The following is a 26,114-nucleotide window of genomic DNA, read 5'->3' as shown; positions in this document are numbered from 1 at the left end:
GTATCAGGTTTTGTAAGATGTTTATATTTATCTATAGTACTCATCATGGACAATAAATATTTTAAATTTTATCCAAATCAGTTCTTTGATCATAGAAATATTAAGGTCCAGAGTTCGCACTTCAACATTACTTGTTAAAGTGCCAACTGTGAGTCTTTGTGAGCTTTACTGTAGAATTTGGTAGCACTCTGTGATCTTTCTGTTAACTAAATAAATCAGTTCTTTATTATTTATTTTCTAATAACTTTTATAAGTGAAAAATATATTTCTTTGGTTAATGCTTTGGATGAATATTATTTTTATACAGTTGTTTAAGTATGAGATATATATATATATTTTTTTTTTTCAAAATTATTAATAAAATGATATATGACAGTATGAATAATAATGAAATCTTTGTTTGTTTATTTAGAGAGTTTTATATATTAACTTACATAATATTCAGAATTATACAAATAGCTTTGTATTCTTATCATTATGATATGTTTCATCTATAAACTGCTGCAGCTTTAAACAAATTTATTTAAAAATAAAAGCTGATCAAATTATTATAGTGTTACACACAATTCATTACATTAATTCAGATAAATTATTATTTTATCATAAATAAATATAAATGAGAGGAAAGAACTTTAAAAATTACATTTATTTTTGTTTTTATTATGTATAAATAATGCAAATAAATGATAATCTGATTTGAATAGCTGTTAAAAATATTACATGATTTAATTTGTGGTAATTATTATAAATTATTTTTACGTAGTATTTCTGTTCTGCTAAGTGTTTCAAGGAATCTAATTATGTTAAAGAACAATTATCCACAACACCATTATGGCTATTAAAGGAAGAAGAAAAAGTCAATATAGTTTTATTTCAAGATGTAAAAGTAAGCTCATTTATATAAAAACATATTTAAAAATTCTTATTCTTTAAACTCTACAATACTTTATTTTTTTTTTTACTCAAGTAATAATTTATTGGAATATCTTTTTATCAAATATATAAAATTGAAAAAATAAAAATAAATAATAAATTGTTACAGCATAAATTATTATTTTTGAGAAATTTGTTTGTAAAACTTAAGCATTGAAAGATTTAGTTTTAGAAACAATATTTAATATTACATATTGGTAAAATGTTTTAGGCTTTTTTAATTTCAATTTTTTTAAACATGTAAACATTTCATGTCAAGATTATAAGTAAATTTATTTTTAAAATAATGTTAACATCTGGGTAAAAATTATGATTTATTTTCATTTCTTTTTTATTAAAGTGTTTTTATTTCTAGTTTTAATCTAATATCTATGAATAAGTATTAGATAATAACTAGAAATCATAATACTTTGTATTGTAAATAATAACTAGATATTATAGTACTTTATGTAATACTAGAAAATTGCATTCAGATTAACTTAAAATATCATTAAAAGCTAATTTAATGGAAAATTCTATCAAATTAATTACCATATTTACTCACATATGAGACGAGATTTTTACTGCTTCAAAAACCTAGGATGTTCTATATGTGCAAGTGAAGAATTCTTTGCATTTTTGCAATAATTTTTGTGAACAGTGTGTTTGCATTTTTTACCAGATGTTCACCCTCTTGTGTTTAAAAACAAAAGTATTTTATCTGAGTCATTTCAATCATTCTTGAGAGTAACATTGAATAGCAATAGAAAAAAGCAAAGATTTTGAATTGAATTCCAAAATCACATGAAAACCCAATATAAGTTTTAATCCATTCCCACGTGAAAACAGATGATTATTCAGAAATCAGAATTCAGAGAAACTCGTAAGTGGTGAGAGAAACTCAAAATAAACTCGAGAGTGGATTCAACTGTTAAGAATTGATAAAAAGGTTCCCGATTGTCCGGCTTTACATGAACAAATTATTTTGCCGATTTTACAAGCTTTCTCCTTAAAGTTTAAAATGCCGGTAATTTTTGCGGGACAATGTGTGCATTTGATATTTTATTTGTGATTAAACGAAATAAAATTATAATTGTATTAATAAATCTAATTTTCTTTATTTTGACCTTTAAAGTCACACCTCATCCTATATGCGAGTAAATACGGTATTTTTCTTTCTGAAACTTATTTGTTAAAACTTTGATCAAAACATTAATTGGCAGCTTGTTTACAGTGATCAGTTTTTTAATATTTAAAATGTCTTACCTGTAGTTTTTCTTCAGAAATCTTTTGCAATAATAAATCTTTGAATTTCATTTCTAAGTTATCACACATTCATTAATTTTAGCTTTAGATTTATTCAGAGATTTATTTATTTTTAAAATATTTTAAAAACTCTACATTTAATGTTGATCATTCAGTCATTATAATATAAATATTTGTTAAATGTCTTTGTACATTTTAAAGATTAATTGATTGATTTATTTATTTATTTATTTTTGCATTATTGCTGATAATAGTTAATTTTAATAAATTAGAAAAACTACATTTAATACTAATAGATGAAATCCATTATTGGCATAAATAATTTAAATGTTCATTGTTATAAAGCATAAATTTAAAGCTCATTTCAAGCTAAATTTTAGATTTATCAAAATGCTTAGAAAGCTAACCCCTATAATTAAGCCTCTGTACCTTATATTTTTAAAAAATCAATGTGTTTAGAAAAATTATCCATATGTTATAGCATTAAACAACATATTAAATTCAAACTTTCATATTTTTATTTATCCTCTTCAAGTAATTCAAAATGTATCATTTTGTGCATCCTTTATCCATTTTGTGCAAAATGCATCCTTTAAAAGATGCATCTAATAATAATTGCAGTTTTGTCAGTTTTCAAAATGAATCTGTAATAGCTATATATGATGGATATTTTAAAACGAATATTCATTCTAAATTTCTCTTATTAAAATTATTGAATTTATATAACATAAGATGTTATAAAATATTGTTGTACATTTTACTGTAAATCTTTCTTAAGTGGAAAATGAACGTTACTTTTGTACCTGTATTTAGTTTCTACTTTAAATACGTATTAATAATTTAATGAGTTCAACATGCTTAGTTCCTAAAAAAAGCTGTGAAGAATCCAGGCCCGTTGATCCCCTTGCCTATGCCCACAAATTCTTCATATATATTTTTTGAAAATTTAAAGATAATTTTTTTCAAAAAGTGGCTGACAAATTATGTAGGAAAGACTAAAATGTCTTGATTTTTCCCATGTGATATTAATGTATAAATTCATCAGCCACTTTTTGAAAGAAATTATGTATTTTTTAATTGGTTTGTCATCTGTGAACTTTTTAGGCTGTTTTTCACATTTTTGCAGAGGCGTTATTTGTAATGAAAGGTCGTCTCTGCAATAGAAGACTGTTGTTCCTGGTGATCGGACATGATGAAAATCAAGAAATTTTAGTCTTTTCTACGTAATTTTTAAAGATAATTGTTCAACTAATTTTCCATTCGCCCAGTCGTCCTCCACCAAATTGCTGGGATTTTTTCTAGAATGTATTCTATTCCTAAAACTATTTTCTTATTTGTAAGACCGGGAATAGGCTACTATTAAGCAACAATAACTTATCATCATTAAATTTACTCACGAATAAATCCTTATGATGATAGAATTAGTTACAATTATATTATCACAACTATCCTTAGAAACAGTTATTAAAAATCGGCTTCCATCATTAATCTGAAAAATGTCACCATTAAAGTTATGTGCGTATGTTTAATCCTAGGCGATTAATCTGTTATAACATAATTTAATAAGTTGGATTCCGTACCTTTTAAATGTAGTTTCTTTTCATGTAATCTCAATTTATTTCTAATAAATCTAACAGTCACAGAAAAAAAAGGTTGAAACAGGTAGAAACTAATTAGAAACTTTTCCAAATTTCTAAATATTAATTAAGGCTATTATACATAAATTCAGTTTCAAATGTATGTAATATAAATACTTTTCAACAGATCATCTCATTTTGACTAAAAAAAAAAAAATTCATCTTAATACTAGTGCTGCAAAAAACGAGAAATTTTCAAAATTGATTAACTGGTTTTAAAAGTTGAGTTCGGGGGAATTGATGTTTTATTATTGCAGTTTATTAATATTAATAAAGTTGAAAAATTGTAAATACACTCTTATTTCTATACAATAAAAAAATAATAATATATTGAATTAATATATTTTTGTACGCTACTTTTTATACACTCGTTCATTTTTTAAGATCCAAATATAAGTTATGCATCATTTTAATAGCTAGAGCAATTTTAATTAATACATTGTAAAGAATTATCAACTTTAAAATACGTGGCCTTTTATAGTCTGAGATTTCTACACTGTTTGAAAAGAAATACAGTATATAAATTTAATAACTGATTTCAAACTGAACAATAACAATGCCCGTTCAAAATTGGTTTTATTGCCAGCATTAATTTATATAACAATCCATTATAACCCAGCTCCTATTTTAAACTAAGTACAAACAACATCTTAATACAGGCCGTTAAATCACTTTACTAAATGGCTAAACGTTTTTCGACTGTATTGATGAGCCCTCGGGTAAAATATTGCTCGAATTCGGAACGACTTAACATCGAATATTTCTTGAAAAATTGGAAGTAACATCCACAACAAGAAAAAGAATAAAAGTATAGTTAATGTTAAAAAAAATTCGTTAAGTTAAAAATTCCAATTACTATACTAACAAAATTTTTTTCCTAAACAAATTAATATAATAACCTGGTAATATTTAAGATTGACAACTGCCGAGTATTAATGCACATACTACAGAGTGTTTTTACTCGTCCCAAGTCCTTTTGTAAAAGCGTATCTCTATACCGTTGGAAAATCGTTATAGGAGCCTGGCGTTAACGTATTCATTTCTAAATTTGTGTCCAAAAATCGCAATTATTTCAATTAAAACATTAATTTAAAATAATTGAAATATGGCAGGACGAAATTAATATATTACAACAATTTAATGAGTAGAAGTATCACAAAGGTGTCTTCTTTAATTCAAAGTAACGTATAAAGGAAGGGTCGACTCTGCCGTAAGGACTTTGTTCCGAAGTATATAAAGGACGTTAAGAATTAAAGAAGACAGCTTTGTGATACTTCTACGCATTAAATTGTTGTATTGCTGTGGCGTAGCAAGGGGTATATGGGGCCACTTGCACATGCACCGGGCGCCAGTTATGTTCGCTACGTCACTGTTGTAATATCGCATTTTTTTAATTCGTGGCTTGGTACTTTGGGAGGACCCTGAAATCATTAATGAAATGCATTCGCCCTCTACAGCCATGAGGCTCACCAGTGGCCAAGCGGTTCCGTCCCCTGAACACTGGTAGTTCGGTCATGGGTTCGCGCCTGGCCAGGACGGATTAGCCACGTGGAGTTTTCCAGGTTTTCTGCACATCTGTAACGCCTGAATAGGGGCCAGTTAACCTTAAAAGGACCTTTCCGGACGGCATTCCCCCTAGGCAGATCGCCCAAGTGTTGCGTTGCCGTAATTTAATGAAACAATCAAACAAACATCTATAGCCATGAATAAAGAAAAAAAAGATTTTTGAACACAAATTTAGAAATGAATACGTTAACGCCATGCTTCTCGATTTCCAACGGCATGGAGATACGCTTTTGCAAAAGGACTTGGGACGAGTAAAAACACCTTGTGGTATGTGCATTAATACTCGGCAGTTGTCAATCTTAAATATTACCTAGTTAAGTTGTATTAATTTGTTTAGGAAAAAAATTTTGTTAGTATAGTAATTGGGATTTTTAACTTAACGATTTTTTTTAACATTAACTATACTTTTATTCTTTTTCTTGTTGTGGATGTTACTTCCAATTTTTCAAGAAATATTCGATGTTAAGTTGTTCCGAATTCGAACAATATTTACCCGACGAGGGCTCATCAATAGAGCCGAAAAACTTTTAGTAAAGTGATTTAGCTACCCTTATGTCAAGGTGTTGTTTGTACTTAATTAATTAATGTTTTAAAATGTTTGTATATCATAAGATGATTTTCATGTGTGGAACAGAAATAAACTAATTTTTAATTTTCAATTGGCCATTGGAAAATACGAGTTGTTTCTCGTATAATTAAATATTCTTCAAATTAACAAACATAAATCATTTTTGGGGATACTATAGATTACTATCTATGGAATTTCGGGACTTTGAGTATATATCTGAACTGAGGGGACCGAGACGAGTTCAACGATACCCTACTTTTGGACCGGAGACGAGTTCAACGATACCCTACTTTTGGACCAGAGACGAAAAATAAAAAAGTTATCATACTTTCTTCCGGCGATCGCGCGATGATAGGGAGTCGCGTCGCTCTCTCGCTAAGTCGGCCTCGCTATCGCGATCGGGAGTCCCGTCGCTTGCCGTTAAAATTGCCTTTAGTAGACGTTTCCCCCCTTTTTTACTTTGTTCAAGAACTACCGTGAATCGATCACTAGTTTAGCACATGGCGGCGTGTGGTGGCGCCCATACGAGAGGTCAGTCGGGCCGCCATGTTCGCTGCCATAAGTAACATTAACCGAAATGGCGATCGCGCGATGATCGGAAGTCGCGTCGCTCTCTCCGCTCTCGTATCGCGTGTTTAACCCTACTGGAGATGACCGTAGTCCGACGTCATGGTTTGCAGACTTTATCGCAAGATGGCAGTACTAGCAACTATGGTGCCGTCTTCGTGAGAGCATTAAAAAAGTATGGTAAGTGAAAAAGTATGATAACTTTTTTATTTTTCGTCTCCGGTCCAAAAGTAGGGTATCGTTGAATTCGTCTCGGTCCCGTCAGTTCAGATATATACTCAAAGTCCCGAAATTCCATAGATAGTAATCTATAGTACACCCTCATTGTTAAAATGTTTAAGATCGTGAAGTTTTATGACACTTTATATTCAGTTTTCTGATCTCTAAGCCAATTATTAGCGAGGTTGCAGACGACGTTTTCAATGCGAAAACGTGTACGTCGGGTGTTCAGCGCCGCCTTCCTGTAAGTCTAGAAGTTTGACAATGGCGTTTGGAACGTCAGTGCAATCATGCTCGACGTTCCAAACGCCATTGTCAAACTTCTAGACTTACAGGAAGGCGGCGCTGAACACCCGACGTACACGTTTTCGCTTTGAAAACTTCGGCTGCGACCTCGCTATTATGTCTTTTATTGTTATTTCCCGTATACGGTATTTTACTTTTTATAGGGTTAAATTCATCCATTCCTGTTTTTCATTTGAAAGATGGAATTTATTTATGAATTTTAAATATGAAAATTTCGAGTTACATTTTGATGTTCTTTTGGTCGACTTCCGACTCCGAAGAACACGTACAGTACAGATTATTTGGACAAATTTATACAATTATTTGTATAAAACGAAACTCGCGTTTATTTACAATATGATAAGTGTACACAAAGCTACCTTATTTTCGGGTCACTACCTTCGAATCTCCGATTCAGATTTAGATTTTTCGAATTCTTCCTCGTTCTCGAACTCTCATTTTCGTTTTTTGCCGTATATTCCAAGAAAGCGTAATCGTTCTTTTTCCAAACAAAGTAGGAGTATATGACATTCTGACATTTCAGTTTAAATGTACATTACTTTTTCTAAAATCCTGACATTTATAACAACATGTTTATCATTTACATCGACGTCGTACAGTTAGGATGACCAGTTATCTGGCATTTGAGCATTCTCGGAAGTGGCCCTTTACATAAAAGCGATAAAGAAGAACTTCTAGGACATGGCAAATTTGGTAGTATATTTTAATATTTAAATCATCGAATTGTCAATTATTAAAATTATAATTGTTCCGGTATCTGTTGCATCTGCAGAACGATCCTTTTCAAAATTAAAATAGATTTTGAACTACCTGCGATCGTCAGTGTGTGGAGAGACTTTCTTCGTTTTTGATCTCGTCTATCGAAAGAGATGTTGCTGTAGAACCGGACGCTTCTCCGTAATCGATTAATTGGGCCCACCAGTGGCCAAGCGGTTCCGTTCCCTGAACACTGGGAGTTCGGTGGTGGGTTCGCGCCTCGCCAGGACGGGCGGCTACGTGGAGTTTTCCGGGTTTTCTCCACGTCTGTAACGCCCGAATAGCGGCCAGTTATCCATAAAAAAGACCTCTCGGAAGGCATCCCCCTAGGCAGATCGCCCAAGTATTGCGTTGCCGTAACTTAACAAACATCAATTGATTAATTGCTAAAAGTGGGAGAGTAGTTTTCTAGGTGAATTTCTGCATACCTATTGAATTTTATAATTCATCATAAAACGCGTTTTTATTACTTCATTGTGTGGTGTTCTGTTTATTTCTATACAGTATTAAAAATGTCCGTATTACTGTAGATCTAAATAAATGTAACCTATTTCCATAGATCTTTTAATGGGCCTCAAAAATACGTCTTGCCTAGGACCGCGCAGATCCTAGGGCTGTCCGCCTCCTTGCCTTCCAGTCAAACTTCAAGCTGAATGCTAATTGTCTTCCTTTTTGGAATATGTCTAAAAATAATTATACAGTATCTCATAAACAAATGAGAGTTTTATTTTAATGAAAGTAGTAATAAAAATTACAGTTTAGTTTGTGTCATCTCAACTGCACTAATTTAGTGATAAAAGTTTTTTTTTTTTTTACTGTGAAGGTTCGCGTTACATCCATACCTTTCCGTCACTCTTAAATCTCGTAAATATAAATATCTCAATATGATAAAAATGGAAGATTTGAAAAATTTTTATGGGATGCTGTGTAATGCATATGTTACAATAAAAACCAGTTTTTAGTTAGAATGCGTTTTAACTAGTTGAAACTAGTTTATACTAGATGCCTTTGTTATAACTAGAATTTACTGCTAGTAAAAAATGAATTTGAGTGAAAACTAGTTTTAACTAGTCAAAACAGGTTTTAACAAAGACATCCAGTATAAACTAGTTGCAACTAGTTAAAACGCGTCCTAACTAAAAACTGGGTTTGACTGCAACATATATGTACAAAGTTTGCGTAATGTGACAAAGAGCTGTGACTGGTTTTCATCCTGTTGCCAACATGTACAGTACGAAGTAGTCCCTGATGAAGCTTCTGAGGCTCTTAAGCAAAGCCTGATTACTGATAAGTGCCTGTGCTGAGCAGGGCCAGTTGACTCCTTCGGAATTTGCCACCATCCTGATTTTCAGGTGGGATTTTTCCATAATAGGGCACTTATAAAGGTAACGAATAGAACCATCCTCCCCCCACATAGTACACAATCAGCTGTCTGTGCCGGTCTGATATTCAGGGCGATGGGACAATCCCCATCGCCCTGAATATCAGACCGGCACAGACAGCTGAAAAAACAACAATGCCCAGTGATAAATTGAATTTCCTTGTGAGAGAGGCTGCGTTTTTGCAGGTGCCTTATCGAGTCCACTGTTGGGAAAAGGAGATGAGTGATTTCTCCAGTGCCCTCACCTTTCCACATTCTTTGCTACAGATAGTAATTGTATTTATCCGGGATATTGTGGAACTGAGTGGCCAAGCATTTTAGATAAAATCACACAGAAACATGCCTACTGCCTCGTTAGCAAGTTTATCTGCTCCGTCATTATTCTCTTGGTGACCTGTGATACACGTCAAAGAATACCGATTGTTAGAATTAATGGTGCACCAGTTTATCCTGTTAACAATGCAATGGGTATTCCTGTCGTCGTTTAGTGCAAAAACAGAGGTAGCTAAGTCAGTGTAGATGTTAATGCATTGTCGATGACAGTAATTATTGCACCATTCGACAGCACAGAGGATAACAGACAATTCAGCCTGAAAAACAGTGCAGCTATGCTGAAGATGCCTTTGCCGAAAGGTAATCTCCAAGTTGTTGGTATATGCCACAAAGGGACAGCCAACCCTGCCAACCAGTTTTTAGTTAGGACGCGTTTTAACTAGTTGAAACTAGTTTAAACTGGATGTCTTTGTTATAACTAGAATTTACTGCTAGTCAAAAATGAATTTGAGTTAAAACTAGTTTTAACTAGACAAAATGGGTTTTAACAAAGGCATCTAGTATAAACTAGTTTCAACTAGTTAAAACGCATTCTAACTAAAAACTGGTTTTTACTGTAACATATGTTTATAATGGAGTGATCATAAAGTTCCCAAACCTGAATTTTTAAATATATTCCTTACACTATAAGCAACATTGAAGCCCTGTGAAACGTATTTGCCAATACGTTTCACAAGGCTTCAATGGGATAGAACAACGTGTTGTATGGCTGCTGCCACAATAGAAACTTTTACGAGGTTTCTTTGACAAATGCATAACTTTGACGGCCGGATGGCCGAGCGGTCAAGGTGGCAGCCTACCGCTCTGGGGGACCCGGGATCGATTCCGATCGGGTCGAATAATCCCCAGGAATTTTTCGGGGGGTGGTCCGTTCGGATATGTCGGGCCCCGTCCCTCACCACCCGGTCGCCCCATTGTGGGCCTGGCCGAACCCATAATGGGCCTTCTAAAAGAGGCCCTCTTAGTGCCCACAGGGCGGAAAGAGTTAAAAAAAAAAATGCTTAACTTTTAAGGAACTTTGTCCTCCATACTTACCTGATCTTTCACCTCCAGACTTTTTCTCCTGGGTTAATTTAAAAGATTGTATTTACGCTGACAATTCGTACGACTCGAAAGGAAACGTTATTCTTTGTATAGCGGAAGTATACGTCTGTGTCGAAACGTATTGCGAATAACCTGTGCTGTCACCTGCAAAGTGAAAATCGTTTCCGGTGCCTTCTTTTAAGTAACAATATACAGTACTTGTGCAAATAAAATTTTTCAATTTTCTAATTTAGAATTCGGAAACTTTACCATCACCCGGTATATGTTTTTTTGTTTTTTTTTTTAACTCTTTCTGCTCTGTGGGCACTAAGAGGTCTTTTCTAGCAAGCCCATTATACATTCGATCAGGTCCACAATGGGGCAGCGGGTGGTGAGGGATGGGGCCCGACATATCCTGTCAGAGCACCCCGAAAAATTCCTGGGGATTTCTTGACCCGTCCGGATTCGATCCCGGTTCCCTAGAGCAGTAAGCTGCCACCTAGACCGTTCGCCCATCCGTTCCCATATATATGGTAGTTACCGACCATATTTTTCTCCTCTTGGAAATGGTTTATCTTCGTATTATTCAGATCATTATATGCTCGTTCCATTTTCATTAAGATCACCCAGATTTTTAAATGTACAAGTATTTCTGTTTCTATAATAGTTTGTTAAATTAAAGAATTATTTTTTTTATCAATTCTTGTCGGTTTGTCCTTTATACACATTTTATTCTTAAACCGATCTGGATCAAAGTTTGTATGAGTATTACTTAGACTCTAGGAGCGATACTAAGCTATATACTACCCCAAAATATTGGGGGTAGTATATATTTTAATATATATCTTCTGCATCATACTTGCTGCTGCTAGCTGTTGGCAAAAATCATAAATAAATGTTGTTTGTTAGTTGATTTGTTGATAATAGGTTGTTGGTTCTTGGATTCTTGATAATAGATTGTTGATCGAACTGAATTTGCATATGCAAGCAGAACTTCCAAGTTCTACTTGGATATGCAAATTCAGTTCGTTCAAGTTCATCGATTCCGTTTTCGAGGCAAATCAGACAGGAATGTACCGGGTGAAATTTTTAGTCTTTGGAACCAGCTGGACTACCACTTCAGAACCTAGAGCTATAGGTTGAATCACCAGTAATGCTTTTGTGAAATTTGGACCCACCAAAGTTATTCAACGGGACACGAATGATCTTTTATTTTTGTCCCGCAAGCCCGAGCAATTTTTGTTTTTTTCTTTCATTGTTATAAATAGGTTTTTTTTATACACACACAAGGACCATTGCTTTTATCACCCTCTTTCAATTCAACATCCCCTGAAAAACCCCAGCAACGCCGAGTACACGTCGCCAATAAGTTTTTAATAGTCTGAAATTTTATCATTAACTAGAATTATCTGTACGAGTGTAAAGGACGTGTTATTTTCCATCAGACGTCTCAGAATCTGAGAGAAACTTTTATTGTTATAAATACGGTAGACAGAAGCACTATATGCTTTGGGTCTCTTCAGTGCCTACATAAAGAAAGCTTTTGAATCTGAATTTATGCATTTCAGAGTGACAAAGCTTAGTAGTACTTCGGTATGAAATGCGTGTGTAGGATGAAAAGTTATCTCTGACTCCAAGATGGATGTGCGCGTGTTTGCGTATTTGTTATAAAAAATAATTTGCAATTTACACATATAGAAAATAGGTAAGGAAAGGGAAGTTGATAAATATTATCAACTATACTTATATTTTTGAAACGTAATAATTCTTAATTCAGAAAAACTTTTAATTTCCTTAAATCAATATAATTAGGAATTTAAGTTAAATGTTCTCATTCTTTCGTTCTACTGTTTTCTATTGTTATGGAATGCATACATTATTTGTTTTTAACAAGTTTGTGTTATTTTTCTTTGTGTAATACAAATATATTTGAATTCAGAAATGTCTATTTCATGTCTCATTACTTAAATAATAATATAATTAAAAAGAAGGTAAGCAGACTTGCAGACTTAAAATTAAATTTATTTTCTTGGCTTAATATTAATGTAGCCAAGAACTTTTCGTCGAAATAGCAGTTTTCAACAATTAAATTACAGAATACGAGGAACTTTCTTTCTAAATCAGAAAACTTTGCATCATATAACATATCTGATAAATCATTCACAAAGTTTCTAAAGACATTTCATTTAAATGTGCTTTGATGAAAATTTCTCAGTAGGATGATTTTCAAGTGTTTCTTTACACATCAAAATTCTCTTCTTTCTATCAGCGTCAATCAGATCAAATATTTCAAATAGAAAATATAATATTTATGTAATTAATATAAAATAAAAATGCGCAATAATTTATTAAAGTATCATCTCGGTATTATTTTAGTTATAGAAATACAGTAGAGCATCGATTATCCGACTTAATTGGGGACCGGGGTTGGTCGAATAACCGAAAAGTATGAATAAATACATTATTAGTATAGTATATTAGGCCTGGTTTAAATACTAGCCTCCCTTTCATGGTCGAGCCAGTGCTGCCAGCTAAAACATGCAAAAATTTAACAAAAATGATATTAAAGTAGCCAAGACATAACCAAATATTGTAGCGCCACATCACTAGCGGACATTTGAATTTGCCGACTAGAACGCGGTCGGTTAATTGGGGTCGGATAATCGATGCTCTACTGTATTTCAGAAAATTATCATTGGCATTCCTTTGAAGTTGTAAAGGTGGTTTATTACGATTTCTTTCAGGTAAATTTTGGATAGAAAGAGAATTATTATCTAAAATATCTCACCGATCCAAAAATAAATATTTTTCAGAATAAATAAGTAAATTTGAATAAGAATTTTTAGTCTATTTGGAAATGTTTTCATGCTTGCTATCTTATAATCAGAATCTGTAAATTGATAAAATATCTGCCTTAAAAAAAATTACAGTCTTTATTATCTTCCGATGTTACCGAACATCGAACCTCATTATCAAATAAACCCGTTAATAGCGATTTTATCCAAAGTGCGATAAAAACATTTCAGAAAATATTGCTCTGATGTAACCGAAAGTAAAGAATTTCAAACTTCGATACGAGCACTCCTCTGGTGATAAAAATTTGTAATAATTGGCCATCCTTCCGATCATCGGAATTTTTTCTTCTCGACGGATGGTAGATCCCAATGGTTCTTTTCATTAACTAGACTAAATTTGTGCAGGCGTCTTGTGTTGTAAATTATAATAAATGGTTAAAGAGGTAGATTTGTTTTCTAGTCCGAATCTCTTAAATTCCTATTTTGTCCCCTATTTGGAAGTGTATCTTTGTTTTAAGGAAATTCGGTTTTTTTCTCTCAATTCCGACTTCCAATTTCAATGTTTTTCAGTACTTTTTGTTTTAAAGGCGCACTTTCCGCTTCTTTATTTTTGAACACGCCAGCTACTAAATGTTGTACGAGTAAAATACACAATCACAATTTGAAATTAATGCGAAACGGGATAGTGTATTTATTAAATGCGGTAAATTTAGAATAACACAATACAGTTATGGGATTTTCTTGTACCAACTCCTAATCATCCGTTTCTTCAAACATTTCTTTTTATATAGAAATTCTTACATTTTCACGACCTTTTTCATAAATAATAATGATTATTATTATTATTGCTATTGGTATCGCGGACGGTACGCGACGTTGGTCGACAAAGGAAACACAGTCACGCGCATAATAGACCACGGACGTCTGCGGAGAACGGACTTCCGTGGTCCTTTCTGGCGCGTCACGCGGTCACGTGTCCTTTCTGGCGCGGGCATTACACTACACGCGCGTTTAGTAGGGGAACCTTCCGTAACGATTCTTAAACACGGATATTTACGCCAAGGGGTCGGCAAACAATACACTTTTTCTGTATTTAAAACCCGGTCTTTGGTCAGGCATAACACTAGGCACCAAGTACGCGTGCCGCGTGGGAAACACTCGTTAACAAAATAATAACTAATAACGAAGGAAATATTAAACGTTGTTCAGCAAAGAGTCGGAACGAACACGTCGGTTGCGTTAACGTTCGTTTTGATTTTCGCCAAATATACATTTCCGGTGTGAAATATAAAAGTTTCCGATCGGCAGAAAATATATAATCGAAGGCGAAAAAATCCAAACGGCACAAAATTTGCGTAATTTAAGAAGGTAATTCGCGGTGATTTCAAATTCTTGTTGTTTCGGTTTGCGTAGACTTTCGTATATTTTAATATCTTTATGTAGGAAATATTCGACAGGGAGCATATTTATCCACGCAAAGATAGGCGCCTATCTCCGGCTTTTCTTTAAACGATATAAACGGATCGGAGGCTTTGCGATCGGCTCGTGTCTACTTGAAATTGGGGCGTAAATTTCCCAGTCGACGTTTAAAAGAGTTTCCGTGCGGTCCTTTTTACCTGGGGCTCCGAATTTGACGGATAAATCGAACGGCGGGAAGAAAAACACAACGGAATACGGGACAGGTTTTTATTGATAAGATCCACTTACAATTGGCATTAAAATACAGAGTCGGATAATAGAGACGACGTTTTAACGCACGACACAAATCCAGCAGGCCCGACGAATCGTTCACACGTCGGTCGACAGAAGTACGAAACCATCAATTAATTTAACCGACAAACGTATTGTACTTTACACCAAGCTACACTTAGACACGTTTGGTTTGGCAGAAATTTCTTGGGGTTTTTGGGGCGTCTTTTCCAATATTTACATTTCCGAAACGAAAACCCGCCGGCGGAATTTGTACTCGGGAGCCTCTCCGCGTCAAATTAGCATTATTTTCGAAATGGTATTTGTCGAGCGGTCGTCTTACCTGGAGAGACGTAGGACCCTCCGAAGTAGGACGTCCGTCCACCTGCCACCAAACCAATTTCGGTAATAACGAAAGCCAGAGTCGGGTGACAGTGAGTTTTCCGGTCGAAGAAAGTAAGGGGCCGACGCGCCTTCCGGAATCCCATCCACCCGGGACCCATCTTCCGGGAAAAAAATACGGCGTAAAAAAGAAGTTTGGGGCCACCTAGCGGGTATTTCAGTTGCTTTTGTTTTGAACGGCGGAGCCGTCGGAGGAGTTGAGTCTGCTCATCGTCTCCCTCAACTCCTTGTGCGACGCCGACTTGCGCATGCGGACGTTACAGAAGGTGATGGCCCAATAGAAGTACAGGCCGGAGGTCGCCGCCACCAGACATTCCGTCACCACCAAGACGTCCACCGGTTCTGCCTCCTCTCGCTGCCACATGCCGATGGAACAGGCTGAAAGTTAAAATTTGCAAAACGTGAAATCCGGGCCATTTAATGATAATACCCGCACCACCACCGTTACAAAAGAGTCGATCCGGAATTTTGATGTATAAATGAGAAAACTTACCGAGTAGAATTAAAAAATGGAGCAGAATTACCGCCGCTAAAAGAGAACGTACCACATGTTTGTCCATGGTTCCCCAGAAACTCCATAATAATACGGCCACGGCTGAAACGAAAGTATTTTCTTATTTCGACATGAAATGTTCCTCGGACGGTGGACAGCGATCACTTACCTAAAACTACGGACCCGAAATATCTTGTCAGAGCCTTCGTTTGCGAATCATCCGCGGCTTCTCCCACGGGAAAGTTGTACCATTGATCGGGAAACAGAAACGTCTACAATAATACGTTAATCAGTTCTTAATAATGCCGGTCTTTGCCGCTTTAACGAAGAAATCTTATGCTAAATAAGTCAAATAATTTAAAAAGAGGGTATTTATTTAATGCAATAATATGGTGTCTCGTCGATCTCCTTTTCGGTGTACCCATCCAACGGATAACTTTCCACCGACGTTAGGTAATATATTGAAGTGAACTCACTCAGCAATATGTAAATCAGAAAAAACCAAACACCTTAAGTTTCTGAGAAAAAATTTAATAAATAGCGTAACAAACGTTTTCAGCCGTTTGAAATTGTAATAAATGCAAGATATGCAAATCTTGCATATCTTGCATTTATTATTATGTAATGGCTTAATATTTATTTATTTAACCTATACATATTTTTTTATATTTCTTTGTTATTTATAATTATTTTTTACTTTATTATATGTATATTTCATCCGTTATTTTATTTGTATTTAAAGTTTTGTTCCATTTTGTTTGCATTCGATTATGTTTAACCTGATGATGGCCAACAGGTTTGGCTGAAAACGTTTGTTACGTTATTTATTAAATTTTTTCTCAGCAACTTAAGGTGTTTGGTTTTTTTCTGAGTTAGGTATTAATTAATAAGTTATTTTATAAGTATATTAGTTTAATATATTACTGGTCACAAATGTATAAAATCTTGTTTTCTTACTCTTTTCTGTTACGTACAAACAAATATGAATTATTTACTTCTTACGTTATTTTATATTGTAACCTATTTCATGAGAATTACCCGAAGGATTTCGTAAGCTCTGTCTACTTTTTTCATTAAAAGTTAATCTCGCGTTCCGTAAATTCTTCAAATATTTTTACGGTGACGTCAGATATCTGATTTGCAAAGCTTTAATTCAAATAATTCTATTAAAAGGAATCCCGTTAAATTTTAAATTTTAGTATAAGAAATTTATACGTAACATTAAAAATTACGAGGAGATATTATTGCTAAATTTAAAAATAGTTATTATTCTTATTTTGAACTTTTATTCGTTTTTTTATATATCGCGTTACCAGATAATGTAATTTAAGTTTTGACCTACGAGACTGGAAATGGTAATTGCAGTTTTCCTTTCTAACTCAAGCCATTAGAAGACGATAGTTCGATGTCGGTGGAATGACGTTACATGACCGCATTTTTAATTCCAAAACGAGGTAACGATACTGTACTCTGTATTTGTTAACGTCGTATTATTATGATATATTTTATCGGCTCGTTTAGAAAACAAAAACTAAGGCATTTCACATACGTTTTGAATTATTTCTAAATAATAAAGCCAGAAACTAATCCATAATTTATTAGTTTGTGTCGGTTACGGTTGATAACGCCGCGCTTACACATCTGAATTTATGACGATATTTTTTCGTTAAAAATACGTTTTACTTTCTCGGCTGTTACGTATATATAAAGAGGTAAAGTATGGAATCGCGTCAAATTTTATCCCCCGAGTTTTTTTGTAAATTCCCGTCTTTTGAGACCTCTTGAACCCAAATGTTAAAAAAGGCAAAAAAAATCCGTGTTGGCGTCTATTTTGTTTCGTATCTCGGGATAGGTTAATGACTAAGAAACGAAATTTGGTACGGTAGCTTGTGTGTAAGTGGCATGGATGCTATTAAATTTTGGTGAGGAAAGGTCGAGAGGTGGGGAGATAGGAGGGTCACGTGTCGTAAAACTCGTCACTGCCCTGAAAATTGAGATTTTATATTATAAAATGGCTAAAATGTTTTTATAAGAAAATACGTAACAGATGGTGCCACACACAAATCAACTTATATTATTAACCGAAATAAGTAATTTTTGAAATAAAATGTCATAACATCCGGGAAAGTTTCGCAATCGTTGCTGGATTTTGTAAGATAAATAGAAATGAATATACTGTATTTTTATTTACATTGGCGTAGAAAATATCATGTTTCCTCAAAATATAAAAGTTTATATCGTCGACTAAGTCGTAGTAATTAACGAGAAAATAATCGAGTCGGAGGAGAAGGGCGCGGCTTATGGTTTACCACCCATCGCTCACGTCGTCGGGACGTTACGGGAAGATAATTTCATTTCGTCCGCTACTGGTTACATTTGACGCAGACGTCCAAAGAGGGTCAAAATGCGTATCGAGTTTTATTTAAAAGAAGAAAAGACGAAAACGGAAGATTCGGTCGTAGATAATACAGTTTACCATTTTATGAATTTTTTTTTTATACAGTAATTGTATTCGGGCGGCGTAGGCTATAATTTAAGATTTTCTACCCATGTAAATTATAGTATAAAACGGTGCTTGGTAGTAAAATAAAAAGTCCAGCAACGAGTTGCGTAACTTTCCCAGCAACGTTTAAAACTGCGTATATAGTGCTATCTGTTACGATATTTTAAATAAAAGATTTTCTGTAATGAGTATTAATTATAAAATGGCGAAAAAACTTTATTTTGAGGGTAGGGACGAGTTTTATATTTAAAAAAAAATTAAATGCTAATAACAAAACCGTCATTTAAAGTCCGACCCTACTCTAGATACGACACATGACTTTAAATCGTCAAAATTTAATAGCATCGATCCTCCTGACAAGCAAACCTTCGGGCAAAATTTCAGAAATTTTCGACAAAAAAGCACAGAAGTTCCTAAGCTTCAAACAGGATGAACAAAATCGTGCAGCACTCGCACAGACATCCATACATACAGTAACCCATGTATATTTATTCACTTGTCGTTTCGAGGTGTCCGGAGTCCAAAACTAAAAGTCTTGGTGGGGGGGGGTCATTTTTGATGGATAGCCATACTTTTTCCTCTGTTATATATAAGAGAACTGGGAAAGTAAAATGTACTTTTAGTTTTTCGTTGATTTTAATTGATATAAAATGCAAAAGCCGTCAAATGGCACGGTTATTCTTTCGCGTAGAATCTTAGGAGGAAGACGAATAATAACCACGCCGCCGGAATAACAAATGCGTAAAATACGAATAAATTTGTGAAGAAGTCGGTAACCTGATTAGGCCGTTTGCTCGGTTAAAACGGTGGGGAAATAGTTTCGCCGTACGTTCCGGCCAGAAAGGAATTAATCGTAGTAATTATGTTTCATTTCGCGCTTTCAAATAAATGGACTTTTCCATAGAAAATGAATACTTAATATTTGGGAAGGAATAATGCCGGACCGAAAATCTTGGTTTAGGACTGGACTTTTACAAGTAATTAATTAATACGGGAAGCGTTTATCGAAAGAAGGAAAACCGATTCTCCAATACGGATAAATTTATGGCGGGAATTTACTAATACTTTGTGGGTTGCCGGGCCGCTGTCCGTACGTCTGCACTCTGTCGGAGAAAACTTTCGAGTTTTGGATTGGTAGTAAACCAATCCAAAACTCGATTTTTAGTTATAAACAAATGCCCGTTTTATCGCACGACAAGATTAAACGAGTCCATGCTGCGTAACGGACGTCTTGGGAGGGGAAAATCTCGGTTCTGTTAGTATTTAAATATTGTAGTTCCAACGTTATCCTATTAAATTGAAATGCGTTAATCCGGTTGGGAAAGAAATTACTACGGGAATTTATTTATCGATCCGCCATAGTCCGAAAAATAAGACGGGGATTACGCGTGAAGTGCTTTTCCTTCTTTCCCTGCCGTTTTTATAATTAATTTCTAAAAATCCTGTAGTAAAGGAAGATTCGCGGCGCGGCATTAATATTTAATATTTGGGAAGGAATAATTTTATACGGAAAAGTCGATTTATTCGAAATAAAATATTTCGGACGGAAAACGGGCCAAGTCGGGGTAGCCCGCGCCGGCTACTTTAATTCCCCCGACCGTAGAGCTCAGGGAGGCCGGATGTTAAGAAATACGAAATGATTCCGGAAGTAGAAAGTAGTTCGGCTTCTTTCGAATCCCGGTCGAACTTCCTAACGTATTAAAATTATTTTATTTTTGCAGCTATCCTCGATTTCTCCGGTCAAATATTCTGTAAAAAGTCTAAGATTACCAAACTACAGATTTTAAGCGATGATTATTGGAAAGGAAAATTTTTTCAAAGGTTGAGTTGGATCCGGAGGAGGAAAAGAAGAGGCGCAAGGGTCGTTCTTTCTGTCCGGATTAACATTATACGGAAGATATCGGTAGAAACTCGATTAACGTATTTAAAGCAAGTTTTATAATTACCGCGACTCCCGCAGCGGTGAAGACCACTGCCGCTGTTATGTGCCACACCCAATATCCTCGGGGAAATTTGACGTAAAGATGTTCGTTATGTCCCAGCAGTTGGCTGATCTGAAAAGGCAATGGGTTATCAGCTAGGCCAAATGGAAAAAGAATAAATATTTATTTAAGAAAATAATAAAGATGAAGTTATACCGTTTATCGAAATAAAAAAATCCGCGAACTTATTTAAGACCGCCGGACAAAACACAAATTGTCTACTCCGGGTCGTAAACCGGGAAAAAAAGTTTTTCGCATCGTTACGGCAAAGTTTCCGGCCGCCGTAGAAAAAGTGTAAGGGGGAGAGTGCATTTTTCCCCTTTTGTATACCGGCGGGCATTATACTAGATTATTCGTAGGCGCGATTTAATATTTATTGCCGTTTCCGCATCTTTTAGCGCGGATAATTAAACTTTAAAAGATTTTTTCCGGCACGTTTCCAACCGAAGGTAGAGACCGTTTCGCTTCGCCCTTGCGTATTTTACGGGGGGATGTTGGAAAGTGTGCGGGACGGTTATTAAGACGGCTTAGGAGGAAGGTCGGCGCGGATTACCTTTACTTCGAAATTTTAATTTAAAAACTGGAAATTTTATAAGTAACGCTTTCCGTAAATTTTACCGGGGACGAAGACAATATACGGAAAAATATTTTACGCTCGTTTAACTCCCGTTAGAAGTCAAAATCGGGTTTTTAAACTTTCGGCGTTAATTACGTCGATTAGGGCGAAGAAATTTTAAACTGGACGTTTTATAATGTTTACGGGAGAAAAATCCACCCGTTGGGGTAAGCGGCGTTTTCATCGTGCGAGGATTGCTGTATCGATCCCTTCGGGTGGATCGACCCGGTTCATCCCACCACCGGTTTTCCAATTAACTTTATCGTAGTCGTTACCTTTTTGTTTTAAAATATTTGCAAATCTAACCGTGGGAAAATTCCCGGCTATCGATTTTTTCGTTTTACGCTGGTTTTATACGAAAGCGGATTAGTTGTTAACGCGCGGAGGTGAAGACCGCTTTCCGTTATCTACCGGAAAAAAACAAAAATACATTCTTAAAAAATTATTAAATAGAAAAATTTATTTACGTAAGAGGAAATTCTAAAAACGTAACGAAAGAATATGGCAAAAAGTACTTTCCGGCGGACGCCCGACCTTTTATTTATCCACCAGCTTCCGACCGGCGCACCGACGATATTTTTTAACGAAAAGGTGCAAATGTACCGGGAAAAAATAATCCGCATCGTACCTTGGATCTGTGAATGTCTCCATTATCCGTTTCGCCCACTCCGAGTATTTTTCTGGTCTTGAGTCGACTGTGCAAGTCGCCGCTGCTGTGTTTCCTGAAAAATTACCCGAGACGATTATTACGTCGGCCAAATGGCAAATATTTTATAATAGAAATATATTTTAAAAAATTAATGCGGAGGCAAAAAGTCGCATTTTCCTCCCTTCCGCCGGTCGGATTTCTATATTTACGCACTTAAGTTCGTGAATATAGAATTTCCGAATATAGAATAGCAGACCCCAGGGGGGAATCCTCCGTGTGGAATTTCTTTATTCTTTCGAATTTGGGGCGGGGGCCGCCACCGAATTCGAAAGCGTAAAGACGTTTGGCGGTGCAGAGGAGGGGGAAAGGGGGTACATCCTAAGGGTGGGTGGCAGTTAGGAAGACGCGTGTTGTACTTACGCCGCCGGAAAAATCTTTCGTTAAAATTACTCTCCGCCGGGTTTTTTTCGAGTGATAAGCCTGCGAAGACGGCGTCGAATCGTATTAAGCGGGAGGAACTCCCATTTTATCAAAGGTTATCGAACGATCTTTACCGAAACGACCCTCTTCCGCGGCGCGAAAAATGCTAAAAATACTTATTCTTTTTGTAATATTCGTCCGCGCGGCGGGTAAATTAACGACAGTTAAATAAGTTCTCGGTTATCGGGCGGAGAAGACGAGGGGAAAAGACGGATGGGAAAAATTAAGGCATCCGGACAATTTGAATCGATATCCTTCCAAGAAACGTCCGGTCTCGTCCCCCGAAATCCCTCCCTTTTTCACAAACGTCGTTAAAATGTATTTTTTAAAGCCTTAAACGCATTTTAACCGCGATTAACAGGTAGAAACCAAGCGTCGAATTGCAGTTAACCCCGCCGGGTCTTAAACGGTGACGTAAGTAAGAAGCCGCCGCGGTCGACGGAGGCGCATTCCTTCAAAAATAGCTGCCGACCCCCTTCCCGGCGAAAAGACGAGGTCTACTTACGGCCTAAAGTACTTACGTCGGCGTCGAGGCGCTGCTGTTGATGGCCTCCTTTCCGTAAAATGGATTTTCGGGCATCTTTTAACGCCGGGCGCGCCGCGCGCAACAACCTCGTCCGCTACCTGTCGGCCTAATGGCGGCGGTTTCCCGCCCGTCCGGTGACTCCGAGCCTCCAACGCGCATGTTTTCTGCCGCCGATTTTATTTCTGTTTCCGGCCAAGAAAAGAATGAGTCGTCTTTATCCGTGGCATCCGCACCCGAATCTTTATTTCCATTTTTTAGCCCGCAGTCTGTTCTAATCGTTTCACCCCACCCGCCAAGCTTCCCTTTTAATCCTACCTGTTGCTATAAATAACCCGGATTTACTCCGGCCGTCGGAGGTAAATTTCTACCGCGGTAAGTAATTTTTCGATCTTCCGGGCCCGTGCCCGTTCGTTTACTCAGGGATGGTCGCCTCCGGCCGCGCCCTTCGGGCCTCAAAACTGCTAACAGAAGTTTTAAGGCCCCGGCGGCGCGAAATTTCTCCCGTCGTTATGCGAAATGCTTTTCCTTACCGCCGGGTTAAAAGTAGCCCGATTGTCCCCGCGTTTACTAAAAAGCTAGAGAAGTGGCGCCACTTTGCCCTCCGGCCGTAAAATCGAAGGGAGCGCGGCTTTTCGTAATTAAACATTTTTAAATTAACATTAGTGCGTACGATTTATCTCTCGCTCTCTCTAACCCCAGCGTCGACGCGTGTTTCGTTGCCTACGTAATGACCTGCGTGTTTGGCGTGTGCGAAACAGAGGCGCGGAGATTGTGTGTGTGTATGTGTGTACGCGTTCGCGCGCGATGGGAAGAAAACTGTTGCTGGCCACAGCGGAAGGCCATCCCGATACTCGCCGGAAAGAGGCGATTCCTGGAACCTGCCGGCAGGGAAGAGACCATCCTTACGTTCGATGGCTTTTCTCTTTTGTCTCTCGTCGGTTTCTGGCGCCGATTTTCCGCCAGGCTCGCGCCCTGCCGGTTTTTCCCCCTTAAACTCCGTCGGCGCGATGGTTTCCACCCCTCCGCGTTCATATTTTTTCGGATTCCCGGTGGCAATTAATGCAAATCCGTCGATGGAATTTGGAGAACGAAAGCCACGTACCACGGGCTGAGGCTCTGCCCGAAATATTAAACGGCTTTAAAGCCAATTATTTTATAAACTTTGTTTTTAGTAAATCAAATTAGCTATTAATTTCGTACGACGTTTCGTATCTTACGTACGCGGTTGCCTGCTTACGTCGTTAGAGAGGTTGAGGCGCAAGTACAAACGTTAAATTTGTACGGCAAGCAGAAGTACACGTTTGACGTTTTAAGTCCAAGTAAAAGACCTCGCGGGCTCGTTTACATCACGTGACTCAGTGAACGTCGCGCATTGACTCACGGGAAATTTGTTGAAAAAATGGCGGATACATTTCACATCGAGAGTTGCCAGCAAAGGTAAATAAACAAATTAAACTGTTTAAAGTATTTATAGGATGTTTAATAACACTAAATAATTATTTTTAATTAGCGTGGTGTCTCCTACTGTACGATCGGACGATAAGACTACCTCATACTTTTGTCGAGAGAAGTAGTGGCTTATGTAAATTCGAAAGCAGCTCGGAAAATTAATTTTTAGAAAATTTACAAACGTATTACGCCGTTGATAGTAGAAGATGCCGTGGAAGTACAAACCTACCTTAAGATAAGCTATTACGAAGACAAATATATGTAAATTCTATCGGCACTTTGCATCAATTGCTAAAAAATTGAATAATTAAATAATTTCTGGATTAAAATTGTGTTTCTTTACATTATTGTTTGTAAATGCTTAAATAATCATTATTTTAAAAAATACGTCATAATTTTAACCCCAAACAAAAAATGAAGTTTAGGCCGAACTTTTACTCGCCATGCTAGACGTAGCGAACGCCATTATCAACCTTCTAGAATTGCCAGATGCAGGGGCTCGACGTCCTACGTTCACTTTCGGGCTGAAAACGTGCGCCTCAACCTGTATTGCTTTCGTTATTTACGTGTACGCAGCTGATAATGAAGCAAATTTACAACGTAAGATCTGCCGAATATCCTTTACTTAAAAATTTTGGAACAAAATCGTTAATCGAAATTAAGAAGGAAGATGATAATTTGAAAATTTACCGAAAGTATTAAATGTGTGTAGTTTTCCTCTTTCTGCCACTAAAATGAAATTTTTTGGCGGGATTAAGTAAATCCCAACGTCGTCTTCTCCAGTCCACTTAAATGAACCGGTTTTAATAATTTTACGGGTATTTTTGCCTACTAAAATATTAAGTTTTCCTTTATATTATTTACTATTTTTACGTTGAATACGACTCTCGGTCGGAAGAATTATTTTTAACTTACTTTCACCTATATGACTAATAAATAATTGAATGATTTAGCCTCTCCATTGTAAATAATTTACGATGGAAATTTGAAATCCAAACGCAGATTTTAAAACTATTTTAAGATGGCAAATTACACTGGTCGACATGGAGTTTGCCGACTTCGGGACTTATTATTCGGGGGTGCCGAACCTGAAAATCGTATCCATTTTTTCCATCGCATCGGGTTTCTCCTTGATGGAGATTTCTGACCACCCTATTGGGATTCAAAAAAATTTGAATGGTGTGACCAGATCAACAAAGCCGTGTCGATACTGCTATTTTTGTACATGAATGAATTAGGCTTGGATAAAGAGTCGAGACATTCCGCCCGATACCTTAACTTACTCTCTGCCGGAAGACCCATTACTGGCTAATAAAATACCTGTCCCTATTTTCAGCAAATCTGCAGGTTCCAGCAACGAAGATTCGAATGTCCCCACAAATACAGGTAGTGACGATTAGGTTGTCGGGCCACGAAACCGGGTGTAAGCCTTTCACTCCGGCCGACTTGATCAGAAAATGCACACCGAGCATCCCTCACGCCGTTCGTGGTATAAAAATTCATTCCGATCATCATCCGAACTTTTACAACACGAACGCCAATTGGTGCGCATTTTCCGATGCAGTTGCCAAGAAAGTTTGTAACGAGGTACTGGTCGAGACTTTGTCTACGGTCTTTTACAGAGTTAATGCCAGGAACACACATGCATAAAATTCGGCGTAAGATCTAGCATAAAACAGAAAACGTAAAAATTTTTCTGAAATTTTGGCTGAAACATAACTGAAAAAAGAGTAGAGAATGTCTTTACTTTTTACGCCAAAATTCCTCCAATAAAGAGGTCTTTTTTGTGACGTCTCAATGGCGGCAACGAGGGTGAATCCTACAATTGTGACGATCTCGAAAAACTGAAAAATAAATGAAATAGAGGAATCCGTTCGACCACATCAGTGTCATGTATAAAGACACTGTATTTAAACAACGTTTATGGATGGCTATAGATCCAAAATTTCAAACAACAGGTAGGTCTAGTAGAATCGATATATAGTATTTAGATCAC

General features: G+C 36.2%; 2 protein-coding genes and 1 long non-coding RNA gene across 6 annotated transcripts in view; 2 read left to right on the top strand and 1 right to left on the bottom strand.

Annotated features, from left to right (window-relative positions):
- The window catches only part of LOC136970130 (putative RNA polymerase II subunit B1 CTD phosphatase RPAP2 homolog), a 37,040-nt gene extending 16,482 nt beyond the window's left edge, over positions 1 to 20,558 (top strand). The window contains exons 5-7 of one of the 4 annotated variants that reach the window (XR_010879958.1): positions 764 to 886; positions 17,298 to 17,367; positions 20,138 to 20,558. Coding sequence is in view for 3 of the 4 variants with exons in the window: in XM_067264559.1 (XP_067120660.1) it covers positions 764 to 886; positions 2,992 to 3,003 (135 nt within the window). In the remaining variant the exon portion in view is untranslated. Of the gene's footprint in view, positions 1 to 763; positions 887 to 2,991; positions 3,060 to 17,297; positions 17,368 to 20,137 lie in introns of those variants that run through there. The other 3 variants (XM_067264668.1, XM_067264733.1, XM_067264559.1) reach the window with 3 other exon arrangements.
- The window catches only part of LOC136969965 (tumor protein p53-inducible protein 11-like), a 100,790-nt gene continuing 89,677 nt past the window's right edge, over positions 15,002 to 26,114 (bottom strand). The window contains exons 3-7 of the mRNA XM_067264346.1: positions 21,643 to 21,736; positions 20,363 to 20,470; positions 16,083 to 16,185; positions 15,914 to 16,015; positions 15,002 to 15,798 (exon numbers count right to left, since the gene is read on the bottom strand). Coding sequence (XP_067120447.1) covers positions 15,578 to 15,798; positions 15,914 to 16,015; positions 16,083 to 16,185; positions 20,363 to 20,470; positions 21,643 to 21,736 — 628 coding nt within the window. The 3' untranslated portion in view covers positions 15,002 to 15,577. The remainder of the gene's footprint in view (positions 15,799 to 15,913; positions 16,016 to 16,082; positions 16,186 to 20,362; positions 20,471 to 21,642; positions 21,737 to 26,114) is intronic.
- LOC136974386 (uncharacterized) lies at positions 24,034 to 24,447 on the top strand. Its single transcript, XR_010880674.1, has 2 exons — positions 24,034 to 24,106; positions 24,180 to 24,447. It is a non-coding gene; the product is annotated as an uncharacterized lncRNA (long non-coding RNA).

This window comes from Centruroides vittatus, unplaced genomic scaffold (genome assembly GCF_030686945.1).
Source record: "Centruroides vittatus isolate TY-2023 unplaced genomic scaffold, ASM3068694v2 contig_10, whole genome shotgun sequence".
Lineage (NCBI taxonomy): Eukaryota > Metazoa > Arthropoda > Arachnida > Scorpiones > Buthidae > Centruroides > Centruroides vittatus.
This window is presented reverse-complemented; position numbering and strand designations above follow the sequence as displayed.